Here is a 15896-nt window from a genome sequence, read left to right as displayed (position 1 = left end):
CAGAGGCAGACAAAAGAAAGACAGACAGACAGACAGAATGAAGAAGACAGATGTACGAAAGAAAGAAAGAAAGACGACAGACACGAAAGAAAGAAAATACAGACAAAAGAGACAGGTCAAAAACGACAAAGACGAAAGACAGAAAGAAAAAGACAGATGGAGAGAAGAAAGATGACAGACAGACAAAGAAAGAAAGAAAGAATAAAAGAAAGAGACAGACAGACAGAAAGACAGACAGATAGACAAAAGACAGACAGACAAAGAAAGAAAGAAAGAGACAGACAGAAACAAAGAAAGACGGGCTGACAGACAAAAGACAAACAGAATGAAATAAAGAATGAAGAGGGTCATATAAATGAGAAAGAAATCAAAGGAAAAGCAGTGAATATGAAAGCAGGATCATAATGAGAGACAGACAACACAGAGGAATGATTTCAAAGTGTCGGGGTCGCCCTCTGCTCCGCTACCGGCCCCTGGGGGACCCACACATCGCTCAGATATGACTGACATGTGTCGGCTTCATGTGTCAATCTAGCAGAGCGTGAGAGAGACTGATGAAAACTATGTCTGGCACTTCTTATATAGGCTGCGAAAATATGTAAACTATTTCTCTCTACCATGTGCGAGGATATTCTACGCTTGAATAGCGCCGGAATACTCAAAGTCAGGCGCAATAGTGTCATGCCACAGCTGATGTGGGCGTCGCCGTTTATGTTGATCATGATAATAATAGCACACCGCTGAGAGTCACGGTGACTAACCCCATTATCACACTAATTACAGTGTTCCAGAGAAAGACGCAGAACTGCAGGCAGAAAAAGGCCCTCACGAATTCGACTACTGATCTGAAGCACAGAGCATACAGTCGCACCAAGCTTAAAATACCTACTTGCTCTTTTCTTGCTGAGATAATAACACAAAACTGAAATACTGAAGTAATGTCCCTGAATAGTATCTGGACATTTATGAAAAAAAAATGCAAAAACTGCATTACTATCATTACTTTAGACTTAAAATAAAATAAATAAATAAACAAACAAATAAATAATAATAATAATAATAATAACAAACAAACCTATTTCACTGGTAAACCTAAAACCTATTTCACTTTTTGAGTTGTTGTTCTGGAAGCTCAATCAATCAATCAATAAATAAACAAATAAATAAATAATTTCTTAGAACGTATATTACTTTTTGGGTTGTTGTTTTGGAATGTCAATTCTTTTAAATATTTAAATAAATAAAAATAAATTCTAAACACAAATGATTAAATAAATATATATATTTTTTAATTTAATGGATGGTTTGGGTTGTTTTGAATGGTCAATACTTTTAAATATTTACATTTAAATAAATAAATAAATTTCTTACACTTCACTTTTTGTGTTGTTGTTTTGAAAAGTCAATACTTCTAAATACTTCATAAATAAATATTAATATTTTTTATGATTAATAAGTAATACATTTTAAATACTTTTAAATAAATAAATAAAAACAAATTTCTTAGAACCTATTTCACTTTTTGAGTTGTTGTTTCGGAATGTCAATATTTTAAAATATAAATAAATAAATAAATAAAAATATAAACTTCTTAGAACCTATATTACTTTTGGGTTGTTGTTTCAGAAGATCAATACTTTTAAATATATACATTTAAATAAATAAAAAAAAATATTAAAACACAGACAACTAAATAAATAAATAAATACATTTCTTAGAACCTATTTCACTTTTTGGGTTGCTGCTCTGGAAGGTCAATACTTTAAAATTGTTATAAATAAATACACTTTTTTCAACTTAATTTACTTTTTGGGTTGTTGTTTAAAAAGTCAATACTTTTAAATACTTAATAAATATATATATATTTTTATTATTATTAATATTTAATACATTTAATACTTTTAAATAAATGAATGAATGAATAAAAATGTCTTGGAACTTATTTCACTTTTATAGTTACATTTAAATAAATAAAAATAACTTTTTATATATGTTTATATTTAAAAATATATATGTTTTATATTTATATTTATATATTTTTATTTATATATTATAACATTTTATAAATTTATTATAACCCATTTCACTTTTTGGATTGACATTTCGTAAGGTTGCTAAAGTGTTCCACAAATGTTTTGCCTGTCTTTATTGATTTTTCTTTATTGATTGATTGATTGATTGATTTATTAAATGACACTTAATTACATATCTTATGTAATGCAATGACATTTTAAGGTATGCAAATACTTCCTGTGGCCGCTTTATCTGTACAAAAACAAAGCATGATTCTAAAATGCTGTCAAACAATCTACTGAGTTACCATCTTTAGTCAGTCCAAATATCTTTCATGCAGAATATGTTGACCAAGCAGCAGTAATTTTTATAAACAGGAAAGGAAGATTTATACAAGTTCTGCGTGTCCCGCCCAAATCCCTCCCTCACCCTGAAACACACAGGCAATGCCAGTTTTACAAAACATGTAACATATGACACAAACCAGATGTATGATCAATGCAAAAAACAGATATTATATAATATTATCATTTGAAATGAATCTATGTTATACAAAACTAGTATTACGTTAGTAAAAATTAACATTCGGAAGGAAATTTTTAAAGTGTAAAGAAAAAAGATGACATTTTGCCAATTAGGAGCCAAAAAAAGCAGCAGAATTTGTGAAACATGTCCGGCAGTCAATTCCCCCATAACGCCACTGTGGGACAAGCAATGTACCGTTTCAGCAAACATTTTTCCTTTCCCTTTTCTCCTTCTCGTTTTTCACTCGTGTGTTTTCACTTGGACAGTAAATCATCTTTTTGTTGTTCGCATTACAAATGGAGGTCAAGTGAGAACACAGATCTGCCGTATGAAGAAATCATTACTGAATCCTTCAAGATTACAAGCACATGACATGAATACCAACTGCTTGAGATACGCGTTGGATGCGAGCGCTGAACGTGCTACAGTAGGCTGAACTCTCTGGTATATCTGGCAACGCTTGGAACAAATAAAAACCATTATCTTTCTGATCCGCCAGACAGGAAATATCTCGATGAACTCTCACTCTGCAGACGCAAACAAACATCAGATGGCATGCTAGCGCTCATGATAACCATTACACACACTTACTGAAGTCATATCCCTGCTGAAAACACCAGCATGACTGATCATAAGCATATGCTGTGTTTTGGATGCCGGTTCCCAACATGCTTTGTTGGTGTGTTGGCGTCCCCACTAGGCTGCTAAACTAGCTTAACTAGCAGGGTTGGACACACTACGGTTTAAAAGATTGGGGTCAGTAACATTAAAAAAATAATAATAAATAAATAACAAAAGAAATTTAGCAAGGGTGCATTAAATCACCAAAAGTGACAGTAAAAACTTTTTAATTGCTACAAAAAAAAAAAAAAAAATAAATAAATAAAAATAACAATAATTTAAATAAATGAATAAAATGTTCTTTTAAACATCAAACAATCCAAAAAGTATTGGAAAGCTTGTTTCCACCATATTCTTTTTTTTCTGGAAAAATAAAATAAAATAAAATAAAATAAAATAAAATAAAATAAAATAAAATAAAATAAAATAAAATAAAATAAAATAAAATAAAATAAAATAAAATAAAATAAAATAAAATAAAATAAAATAAAATAAAATAAAATAAAATAAAATAAGGCTACTGAAACTTTCTCATAATTCAGGCTTTTTTCTCTCACAATTCTGAAATGTAAAGTCAAAATGGTGAGAAAAAATTGAGAGTTGCAATTACCTTTTTAATTTTTCCATTCCGGAGTGGGGGAGAAAAAAAAAAAACATTTTAAATACTTTTAAATAAACAAATAAATTAATAAATAAATAAAAACATTTAATACATAAAAAAATTATATTATCCTAAAACGTATCAGGTTCCTATAATAATAATAATAATAATAATAATAATAATAATAAAAGGTATCATGTTTGGGAAGCTTGTTTCCATCACATTCTTTTTTCTAGACTCATAAAAAATAAAATAAAATAAAATAAAATAAAACTTTTGCTAGGAAAAAGTCTGAATTGTGAGACAAATGGTCAAAATCATACATTTTTTGATTTCAGGGCAGATGTAACTTTGGAATTGCAAGAAAAAAATCATCAGAATTGTGGTTGTTTAACCTCAAAACTGTGGAAAAAAGTCAGAATGGTAGGATTTAAAAAAAAAAAAAAGAAAAAGAAAATCAAAATATAATATTTCAAATAAATGAATACAAATCCTAAAATATAATTACAACCATAAAAAAGTATCATCTTGAGAAGGCTTATTTCCACCACAATAAATAAATAAATAAAGGCTATTAAAACTTTTATCTCTCAACTCTCAACGACTTTTTCCCCCTCTTACAAATCTGAGTTGTGCGATGTAAAATCTAAATTGTGAGAAAAACATCAGAATTCAGAAATAAAAAGTCACAATTACCTTTTTAAATTTTTTATTCCAGGGTGGGAAAAAACAGAGTTGCAAGATGTAAACTCAGAATTCAAAGACAAAATAAAGATAAAAAATTAAATTTTTTATTCCGGGACAGAAAAATAAAATAAAATAAAATAAAATAAAATAAAATAAAATAAAATAACATAACATAACATAACATAACATAACATAACATAACATAACATAACAAGATAAAATAACATAAAATAAAATAAAATAAAATAAAATAAAATAAAATAAAATAAAATAAAATAAAATTAAATGAAATGAAATGAAATGAAATGAAATGAAATGAAATGAAATAAAATAAAAAATAGCGAGGACCTTGGAATTGTAATGAAAATTATTGTGAGCTAAAAAAAAAAAAAAAAAAAAAAAAAAAAGAACATCACCACAATTACTTTTCTTATTTTGCCCATGGTGGAAACTGGCTTCCATAGACACTGAATACTTAAGTAATCATTTAAATGCAAACTTGGTAAGCGACTATTTTCAAAAACACTGGGGGAAAAAAAACGTGCACAAACTAATTAAGGCCAAAAAAAAAAAAAAAAAAAAAATGATTGGATTTATTTATCCTTCCTCTTGCTGAAAACATATGTGTTGTGTACAAAGTGGCTATATGTAGCATAACTATCACAAACTCTGAGATTTTGGGTTCTGAAACTACAGTGAACTCAGTAATGATTTATGGCCATATGTACACTACAGTACAATGCCTCTAAGATTACAGTTAGGAAGGCATACTAGATATCATACTACAACTATAGGAGCCGAACAAGCTATTCCACTCTATTTCTATGACAGAACATCAAACTGGATCTACGACAGTTTGCATAGTCTCACCTCAGGGAACGTAAGAGCAAGCTTTTTACTTAGCCTGCGGCGACGGCTCTGAATCCTGTTCTAATGAGAAATATGGAGAGGATTTCAGAAAGAGGGTTATTTATGGGTGCCAAAACTGACTTCAGCCTTAAAAGAGACCACACTTGTTAACAATGCTGTTATTGTAAAACACGGCAATCCATCATAGATGAGAACGCTCGAAAGAAATAAAAGTGCATGCTATAAATCGATTCCCATCGTGTAGGCCTTCCTACTGTTTGAACACAATTATTTGGATCTCTGGCGAGCAGACAACATATGGCGGACATACTATGAGGGTTTGTTCAATTTAGGCACTGTCAAAATCAAATTAGTCCTTCCTGCAGTGTTCAAAGTCTCCTTGAAAGACTCTCCAAAGTTCGTTCGAAGTGGTCGCTTTCTCTTAACTTTCGCCGACAAATTCAGTCATGTGTTTTGCACCGCTGGATGCTGGTGGAGCACTTTGAACTGTTTCCAGTAGATCTGGCACCCCATGGTTTAGGGGCTCGTGTTTGCATATCAGCGCTGCTCGGGGTTAAGTACGGCATCCACGGTTCAGAGATTCAATCCATGCCTACGTGTCTCTCTCAATCAGCCTGCCGATCTGCGGCCGCACCGGATCGCATCTCAACATCTGTCCTTGAGAGATCAAACCTTCAGATGTGATCAGAGCCGGCTCGCTAAACTAAAGTAAAACCGAGCGGATCGCGCGGCCTGCTCCGCACATGGAGTCCGCTGGGAGCAATAACGCTGGCGTTTGTGTTTGTCATGGCACATGCGTTTCGTTCGTTTTTTTGCCTTTAACGATATAGATGAGCTCATTAGAAAAAAAGCACTGTTATGTTACGAGTTTGTTTCGGTGAAGTCGTTTCAAAGGCTTTCCCATATGAATGACGGGGAGTGGAGGAAACCTCCAAGTCTGTCTCGTTTCTTTTAATCCGAAAGCTGGAGGATGTAACTTTGAGGCAAGATGGAAATATGTCATAACATTCGTTCTGACTGACGCCAAGGACGGAAATATGTTCTGCATGTTTGATTTGACTGGCTTGTGGACTGAAGTTAATATTCTCCATATATATAAGACCTGGAGCTTTGTTATTTTAATGTCGATTTAACAGCAAACATCGTACCTCTCTGACCTAACATTTCAACAATAACATTGACATGTTTCAGCACTTGCCCTAACTTACAAGCCAGGTGTCCTCAGGCACAGATAGCTGAAAGAGAGAAGAAATCTTACACATTAGGAATCAACAATAAGGTTTTTTTTTTTCTGCTGGCTCCATTGGAGCCAGGTTTTACAGTTTTATTATTTATATATATAAAAGTTCAGGGTCAGATTTTTAAATGATTTTTTATTTATTTATTTATTTATGTAACATTGCAAAATATTATTACAATTTACAGTTTCCCATTTCAATATTTTTTTTATATATTTAACAGGTATTCCTTATTATACTATACTATGTCATACATATTTTCTTTTTTTTTTTTTTTTAATATATTAAAAAATAGCATCATATTTTGAAAATATATTTAAAATGTATTCCTTATTATTATCAGTGTTTAAAACTATTAATATTTTTTTTCGTAGAAACCGTCATACTATTATTTTTTAATAATAGTTTATTTATTATACTAAATTATTTTTTAGATATATTAAAAATACTGTCATTTTTAATATATTTAAAATGTATTCCTTGTTATTCTCAGTGTTCAAAACTGTTGTCCTACATAATAATTTCTGTAGAAACCATATTTTTATTTTTTAAATATATTAAAAATGCCATTATATTTTTTAAACATACTTAAAATGTATTCCTTATTATTATCAGTATTGAAAACTGTTGTCCTGCTTAATTATTTTTTGTAGAAACCATCAGACTATTGTTTTTATTATTATTTTTTATTGATTTGTATATTTTTTTTAAACATATTAAAAATACCATGATATTTTTATTGTTTAAAATGTATTCCTTATTATTTTCAGTTTTGAAACATTTTTTTTTGTAGAAATCGTCATACTATTGTTTTTATTGTTTTTTATTCATATGTATCATTTTTTAAAATATATTAAAAATACCATCATTTTTTTTATATTATTTAAGATTTTTAATATGATTTAATATTATTATATTTAAAATATATTCTTTATTATTATCAGTGTTGAAACTGTTGTCCTACATAATATTTTTATACGTCATACTATTATTTTTATTATTACTTTTTAAATTATTTTTATACATTTATTTTATATATATATAATAAAAATTTAAATTAAAACTGTTGTCCTGCTTAATATTTTTTAAAGAAACTGTCAATCTTTTTCAGGGTTTTTTTTTTTTTTTTTTTTTGGAAGAATATAATATATATATATATATATATATATATATATATATTTTTTTTTTTAATTCTCTAAAACAGCCTAAAATAAATGACCAAAAAAACTGTAACAATGCTCAATGAATGCTTGCTTAATACTATGATTAATTCCTTTCCAAAAATGGAAAGGAATTAAATTTGAGTTCTAATTTATTTTTTTTAAACACAATTTTAGTTTTGTACAATTAATAAAACTTTTTTTAGGGTTTTAATTAGCAATAATACCAACAACAAATAAATATCAAATGTACATATGCATACAAAAATATCCTATAACTATGTATAAAAACCTCCTATGACTATGAATTCAAACAGGGAAAGTGATTTGTAACTGATAACTGATTTGTTTTAAACTTCCATTACTATCGCAAGTCGCAATTTCAACAAAAAACTACATTAACAGCCTAGATAAAGTTACCTTGGTTACATACTTCAGTTAGCATAATCACACAGCATAAATACATCACCCAAAACTAAATGTTTATGATCTCACACTGGCCCCGAGTCATCCTTATTGTTGAGTCCTGCACATGTATAACTCTTTGCGATTGCATTTTGAGCTTAAATCAGAGAACGTCTAAACGATTTTCAATCTACAGCCATCCAGACATAATATATTCAATGCATTTTACCTCCTTAACTAGCGAGATTGTCATGGTAGACTGGGGTTGTCTGAGACGGTGATGGACGGTGCTTTTACCATCCAGACCGAGGATAAACTATGACCTTGAACGCACACACATGATCTCTTTTCTCTTTCACATTCTTTGTTTAAAAGATGAAATACAGACTGGTCTATGTGTGTGGTGGGATACCAGAATCAAAGGAACCTGCAAACAGACTGATATGTAAGAAGTGTAGTGAAGTTGCATTGAGAAACATGTATGCATGTTGGCTGCCAGAAGCACGACGTATTACTTCGGGCGATTTGCAAAGGTTATGTGCAAAGCTCACCCAGAAGAGGGGCCGTGCGCCCCCGATCCAAAGGAAAAAGCTACACGAGCGCCTGTTTACACACCGCAAATGCATGTTCATACATTCTAAATCTACAGCTTTACATATGAGGTCAGATACACTTGTCAATAATGATATGAGCTGAATCACTCGCAGATGCTTGATCTGCCTGTTTGTGTCATGGGATAGATAAACGTAATGTGGTATTAACCATAAAAGCGTATGAATGGAAGGAAAAAAGGGATGCTATTAGGGCTGGGTATTGCAATATGTCAAAATTCAATGACTTACATCATCAAAAAAATTGAAATCACACCAAATGCCACATAAGAAAAAAAAAATACCATGCTTTGTTAAATCACAATAAAAAAATATAACATACAAAGTTTAAATAATGTAATTTCAAATCATAATTATGACATAAAGTCAAAATTTGTCAATGAAATTATGATTTTTAATCTTATAATTAGGGCTTGATGTCATAATTATGATTTTGTATGTCATATGTATTACTTAATATGATTATTTCATCATAATTATGGTATATAATTATGATTTTTTTGTCTTATGTGGTGGAAATGGGCTTCCATAACAAACTGTTTTAAAATGTAATTTATTCTCTGATGCAAAACTGAATTTTCAGCATCATTACTTCGGTCTTCAGTGTCACATGATCCTTCAGAAATCATTCTAATATACTAATTTAGACTTAAAGGGGTCATCGGATGCAAAGTTCACTTTTACATGTCGTTTGAACATTAATGTGTGTTGGCAGTGTATGTACAAATCTACCCTATAATGATAAAAATCCATGCAGCGGTTTTTAATTAATCTGTAAAAATAATATCCCCATTTTCAAACCGAGCCTTTCTCAGATTCCTGTCGTTGTGGCGTCACACCCACAGAGGTCGCTCCCACGATAGTTGATTGACATGAGTGTCTTACCTCAGACCCGCCTTAAATCAGCAGGGACAGTCCGATCTCCATTGTTTCGATGCCGGAGCAGGGATGTAAGACAACAATATCTCAGATTGAGCGACTGAGGTGTTGTTTTGCTGGATGTAATAATGGACATAGTGGTCGTCATTTACTCCCAACATCTGAGCCACGAATCATTTGTGATGCAGCTTCACTTACAGCAGAAGTGAGTATAAGGTTTTTTTTATGAATCTTTGCGATTGTCTAATAATGTGCTAGTTAGCAAGTTTAGAGGCTAAACGCTGCTAAATGTGGCTAGAGTAAACAAGCTCGTCACTCCACAGAGAGAAGAGAGGGGCGGGGCGAGCAGAGCTCATTAACATTTAAAGCAAACTCGACCAGAACAGGATGATTTTTGCAGAGCTGATTTTGGCAAGGTAAAAAGGGTGTTGTTTTACACAACCACTGAGAATTTTTAACCAAAGTATATTAGAGACTTTTCATTAAGACCCTAAAGAATCAAATCAACTTGTGGAAAATGGGCATCCGATGACCTCTTTAAAAAAACACTGTATTATAATAATATATTATTGTTATTATTAATATTTTTTGGAAACTGATACACTTTTTTTTCTCTAAGATTCTTTGATGAATAGAATGTTCAAAATTTGTAACATTTAAAAATCTTTTTTGTTGTTGTTGTTGTTGTTATTTTCAAGTAACTTTTTATCAATTTAATGTGTCCTTACCACATGAAAGTATTCCTTTTTCAAAAAAAGAAAAGAAAACAAAAAAAAAAACAACAACATCTTACCGACCACAAACTTTTAAATGGAAGTGTACAGTATATGGTGTAATTTCTCCAAATAACTATTGAAGGCCAAATATGCTGTATTGTCATGAGACCATTATTCAAAACATTGCAAATTTCTTTTGATTAATTTGAACAGCTTTAAAATTAGATTTTGCGCATCATTTTGAATGTTTACAACCTGGTCATCCATACCAAATCCAATATAGCTTCTACACTAAGAGGCACAACATTGAACAAAAACAAATGAACAAATATTTAAAATAACTGATTTCTATTTGAATATATTTTAAAATTAAATTTATTCCTGTGATTTCAAAGCTTAATTTTTAGCATCATTACTCCAGTCACATGATCCTGCAGAAACCATTCCAATATTCTGATTTGTGCCACAAAAACATTTAATATTATTATTATATTGAAAACAGCTGAGTTGAATTTTTTCAGGTTTCTTTGATGAATAGAAAGTTCAGATAAACAGCATTTATCTGAAACAGAAAGAAACATGTCTTTATCATCACTTTTGATCAGTTTAAAGCATCCTTGCTAAATAAAAGTATTCATTTCTATAATTTGAATGGTATATATGTTATAAAAGCTTTTTATTTCAGATAAATGCTAATCTTTTAGTTCTTTCCATTCATCAAAGAATCCTGAACAAAATGTACTCAAATGTTTTAAATATTGAGAATATTAGAATGATTTCTGAAGGATCATGTGACACTGAAGACTGGAGTAATGATGCTGAAAATGTTGCTTTGATCACAGGAATAAATTACATATTAAAATATATTAAAATAGAAAGCAGTTATTTTAAATAGTACAAATATTTCACAATATTACTGCTTTTGCTGTATTTTGGATCAAATAAATGCAGGCTTGGGCAGCAGAAGACAATTCCTTAAAAAACATTAAAAACTTTTTGTTCAAAAACTTTTGAATGGTAATGTAGATTCGTAACTTAAATTTGGTCCTCCATAATACTAAACACATGCTTGATATAAATGTACACATGAACTCACGGACATTTGCGTACATGCCATTCAAAGTCACACACATGTAGGTGAGAATGAACATAAATATGCAACACATATACACAGACAAAACGGAAGGGGGATACAGTGATAAAGACAGAGAGAGATACAAGACCTACAGATGTTAAATAGCACCAATGTCAAACAAGAAACAATCGTATTAGACAAGTATGTCATGGTTCCCCACCACAAGCAGCCTCAAAACCTCTTCCTGTGTCATAAATGAGCTGTGATGTAACATTTGAGGTATTTGGGTGGAAAAAAAAGCTTTGATACCTTTGGTTGCAGGTTTGGATGAAGCAGCACGTAACCGTTAGGATCAATTGCGAAATAATATCCATTAGGACCAATCTGAAATGAAACAAAACGGAAAGAGGAGAAGAGTGAAGACACCTCAAAAAAAGAAGACCACCATCAAACTCAAATCCCTGCTTGGACCAAACGGGCCTGGTTTTTCAGAGATGCGGCGGTTAATTCTTCACTAGCGGGGTACTGTCTAATATCCCTTGAGAACGCCGACCCGAGCTGTCAATCACCCCCGAGCACTTAGCGTTAATCAAATGTGTCGGTTCATCTGGAAACATTCCTCTGAGCTTAACAGAAAATCACAACCATTTACAAATCAAATGTAAGTACAAACAGATGTAATGTACAAGGGCTTACGTCCTCTTAAGAGCGATCTTACTGTAAGAGGCGAAACCGCAAGACGGCAGACCGCAGAACAATAGCGCATTTATCTTATGCGTGCCGTGTTATTCTTATTACGGCGACTCAAAGAGTCCGCAAAGAAAACATCTAACACATGAGCTTCGCTTTGTTCTTTTATAAATTGAATTATGTAGCGTTCAAGGAATAGTTCACCCTAAATGAAAACTCGTCGCCGTTTACGCGCCCTCACGTCGTCCCCAAACCAGATTTTCTTTCGTCTCAAGTTTTTTTTTTAAGTGCAGTGAAAGTGAATAGGGCTGTCAAGCACCAAATCTGAGAATGAAGTACCATAAAAGTGCCATAACATTAGTGAATGTGAGTCAGGCGCTATGTACGGTGTCTTTTGAAGCCATACAATTCTCGCCTCGTCTCGTCTTTGACATCAAACTGGTGCGACACGTCTGACACTTCATATTTTATTTTACACTACTGTTCAAAAGTTTGCGGTTTGTAAGATTTGTAATGTTTTTCAAAGTCTCTTATGTTCACCAAAGCTGCTTTTATTTGATTAAAAACACTGTAAATATGGGAAATATTATTACAATTTAAAACAACTGTTTTATTATTTAATATATCTTAAAAAGTAATCTATTCCTGTGATGGTAGAGCTGAATTTTCAGCATCATTACTCTAGACTTCAGTGCCACATGTTTCTTCAGAAGTCATTTTATTTATTTATATAGAAAGATCAGCAATTATTTAATTAGACATTTTTTTTACATTATAAATATCTTTGTTACTTCTGATTAATTTAATGTGTCCTACTTGAATTCAAGTAATAATCAAAAAAGCGGCCAAAAAAAGCCTTTTTAGAGCTCAAATTTTTGAACAGTAGTGTACATGAATGTGAAGTTTGAGATGGATAGATTATATGTAAATGAAGACTGAAACTTCTACTTTTGTTTGACATTTCACCACTTTTTTGCATGATTATTTTTTGGTGCTTTTTGTTATTTGTCTTCAATTATATCTTGTCTTCATCTAAGTCCTCATTCTACAAAAGACCATTTCTCCCACTGAATAAAAATAAAAAAGAATTGCATGATACAAAATCACAATACTGACTTTTTTTTCTCAGAACTGTGACATAAACTTGCAATTGTGAGTTATAAGGTCAGACTTGCAAGATATAAACATGCAATTCTGACTTTTTTCTCAGAATTGCATGATATAAACTCACAACAGAGTTATAAAGTCAGAATTGCAAGATATAAACTATAAAATGTTTTCTCAGAATTGCGTGCTATAAACCTGCAATGACTTTTTTTTCGCAAATGCGAGTTTGTCTCACAATTCTGACTTTTTTCCCAGAATTAAGATATAAACAATTCATTTGTGAGAAACTTCATTTCTCAGAATTACATGATACAAACTCGCAATACTGACGTTTTTTCTCAAAATTGTGAAGGAAACTTGCAGTTGCAAGTTATAAAGTCAGAATTGCATTATAATAACTCGCAATTGTGAGTAAAAAGTCAGAACTGTAAGATATAAACTTGCAATTCTGACTTTTTTCCCAGAATTGCATGATACAAACTTGAGTTATAAAGTCGGAATTGTGAGATAAAAACTCACTCGCAATAAACTGGCAATGACTTTTTTCTCACAAATGCGAGTTTTATCTCACAATTCTGACTTTTCTCGCAAATCTGACATTTTCCCCAGAATTTTGATATAAACTCACAATTCATTTGTGAGACTTCATTTCTCACAGCTGCATGATACAAACTCACTATACTGACTTTTTTCTCAGAATTGCATGTTACAAACTCACAACAGAGTTATAAGTCAGAATTGCAAGATATAAACTATAAAATGTTTTCTCAGATACAAATGTGCTATGAACTCACAATGACTTTTTTCTTGCAAATGTGAGTTTGTCTCACAATTTTGACTTTTTTCTCAGAATTGAGATATAAACAATTCATTTGTGAGAAACTTTATTTCTCAGAATTGCATGATACAAACTCGCAATACTGACGTTTTTTTCTCAAAATTTTGATAGAAACTTGCCATTGCGAGTTATAAAGTCAGAATTGCATTATAATAACTTGCAATTGTGAGTTAAAAAGTTAGAACTGCAATATATAAATTTGCAGTTCTGACTTTTTCCCCAGAATTGCATGATATAAACTTGCAATTGTGAGTTATAAAGTCAGAACTGTGATATAAAAACTTATGACTTTCTCACAAATGCAAGTTTTATCTCACAATTCTGACTTTTCTCGCAAATCTGACATTTTTCCCAGAAATGTGATATAAACTCACAATTCATTTGAGACTTAATTTCTCACAATTGCATGATACAAATTCGCTATACTGACTTTTTTCTCAGAATTGCATAATATAAACTCGCAATTGAATTATAAAGTCAGATATAAACTTGCATATCTGACTTTTTTCTCAGAATTTCATGATATATACTCACAATTACAAAAAATAAAGTCAGAATTGTGAGATGATAACAGCAATTCTGACTTTTTTCGCGCAAATGCGAGTTTATATCTCACAATTCTGACTTTTTTCCCAGAATTGTGAGATATAAACTCACAGTTCATTTGTGGGAAACTTTATTTCTCAGAATTGCATGATATAAACTCGCAATTCTGACTTTTTTCTCAGAATCGCATGACATAAACTCACAATTGCAAGAAATAAAGTCAGAATTGCAAGATAAAAATATTGCAATTCTGACTTTTTTCCTTGCAAACGCGAGTTTATATCTCACAATTCTGACCTAATAATTCTGAGAAAAAAAGTCAGAGTTGAGTTTATTTCTCAGAATTGCAAATTTAGTTCTCAAAATTGCAAGTTTATATTAGATTGGAACACAAACCACGCAAAACGCTAAATGTATTTGAGTTGTGCTTGTGATACTCACTGTGAAGCGGGGCGTCAGTCTTTTGATATCATCAAGAGACACATCCACCCCCATCACTCCTAAAATCAACTGGTTCTGATGCTGAAAGGGAGATAAAAAACATCATGTTTCCATTCTGACATGCAATGGAGTAACATTTAGTAATTTACAAACAAACATGAGGCAAAACTACACCTGGAAAAAGCATAAGACCTTGAACAGATTTCACAACAACACAAACTGTTGCATTTGGCCAAAAATAACCGCCATGACATTATGTGAAGGTGCAGAGCGTTACGTCAATGCTCGTCATCCATACTGGAAATGGATATTAACCTTATCAAAGAAGCCAGTGACGCAGTCGGCGAGTGGAAAGTTAACGTCGACTTTCAGAGGGTCAAGCAGTTTAGTAGACAAATAATGTACGGATGTACGGATCATTTGTCCCCCAAACTGGAAACGTTTAGGATAAGATACTGTATTTATTTTCCATATCTGTTACTTTGTGGTGTTCCTGAGAAGGCCACTGTCCGCATGGTTAATACATTCAAGAGATAATGAGGTTTACACGTTTGCGTCAGTAGTAGCTTTATCCCCATTAAACGTGACAAAAATAGCAGTTTGTTCCAAGAATTGGGCTATTAATAGAGTATTGGGCCTGTTAATGACACATCTGGTGTTCTGGTCTGTGTTCATTTGAATGTTTTATTCCCGCTTTTGGGGCTTGATTTGAAATGTTCTTGTTTTGTACAGTTAAGGACCTGTGTTCATATTAAAGATAAATGTGACCCTGGACCACAAAACCAGTATAGCATGGGTATATTTGTAGCAATAGCCAAAAATACACTGTATGGGTCAAAATTATAAATTTTTCTTTTAGGCCAAAAATCATTA

At 31.6% G+C, this 15896-nt stretch overlaps 1 protein-coding gene across 1 annotated transcript in view; it reads right to left on the bottom strand.

Moving 5' to 3' along the window:
- LOC127180851 (voltage-dependent calcium channel subunit alpha-2/delta-1) overlaps window positions 1-15896 on the bottom strand; it is a 130044-nt gene that overhangs the window by 37841 nt on the left and 76307 nt on the right. Inside the window, exons 17-18 of the mRNA XM_051135172.1 lie at window positions 15024-15104; window positions 11711-11785 (exon numbers count right to left, since the gene is read on the bottom strand). Of these exons, the coding sequence (XP_050991129.1) occupies window positions 11711-11785; window positions 15024-15104 (156 nt within the window). The remainder of the gene's footprint in view (window positions 1-11710; window positions 11786-15023; window positions 15105-15896) is intronic.

Source organism: Labeo rohita, chromosome 18 (genome assembly GCF_022985175.1).
Source record: "Labeo rohita strain BAU-BD-2019 chromosome 18, IGBB_LRoh.1.0, whole genome shotgun sequence".
Taxonomy (NCBI): Eukaryota; Metazoa; Chordata; class Actinopteri; order Cypriniformes; family Cyprinidae; genus Labeo; species Labeo rohita.
The sequence above is the reverse complement of the archived record's forward strand: the minus strand, read 5'-3'. Positions and strand labels throughout refer to the sequence as shown.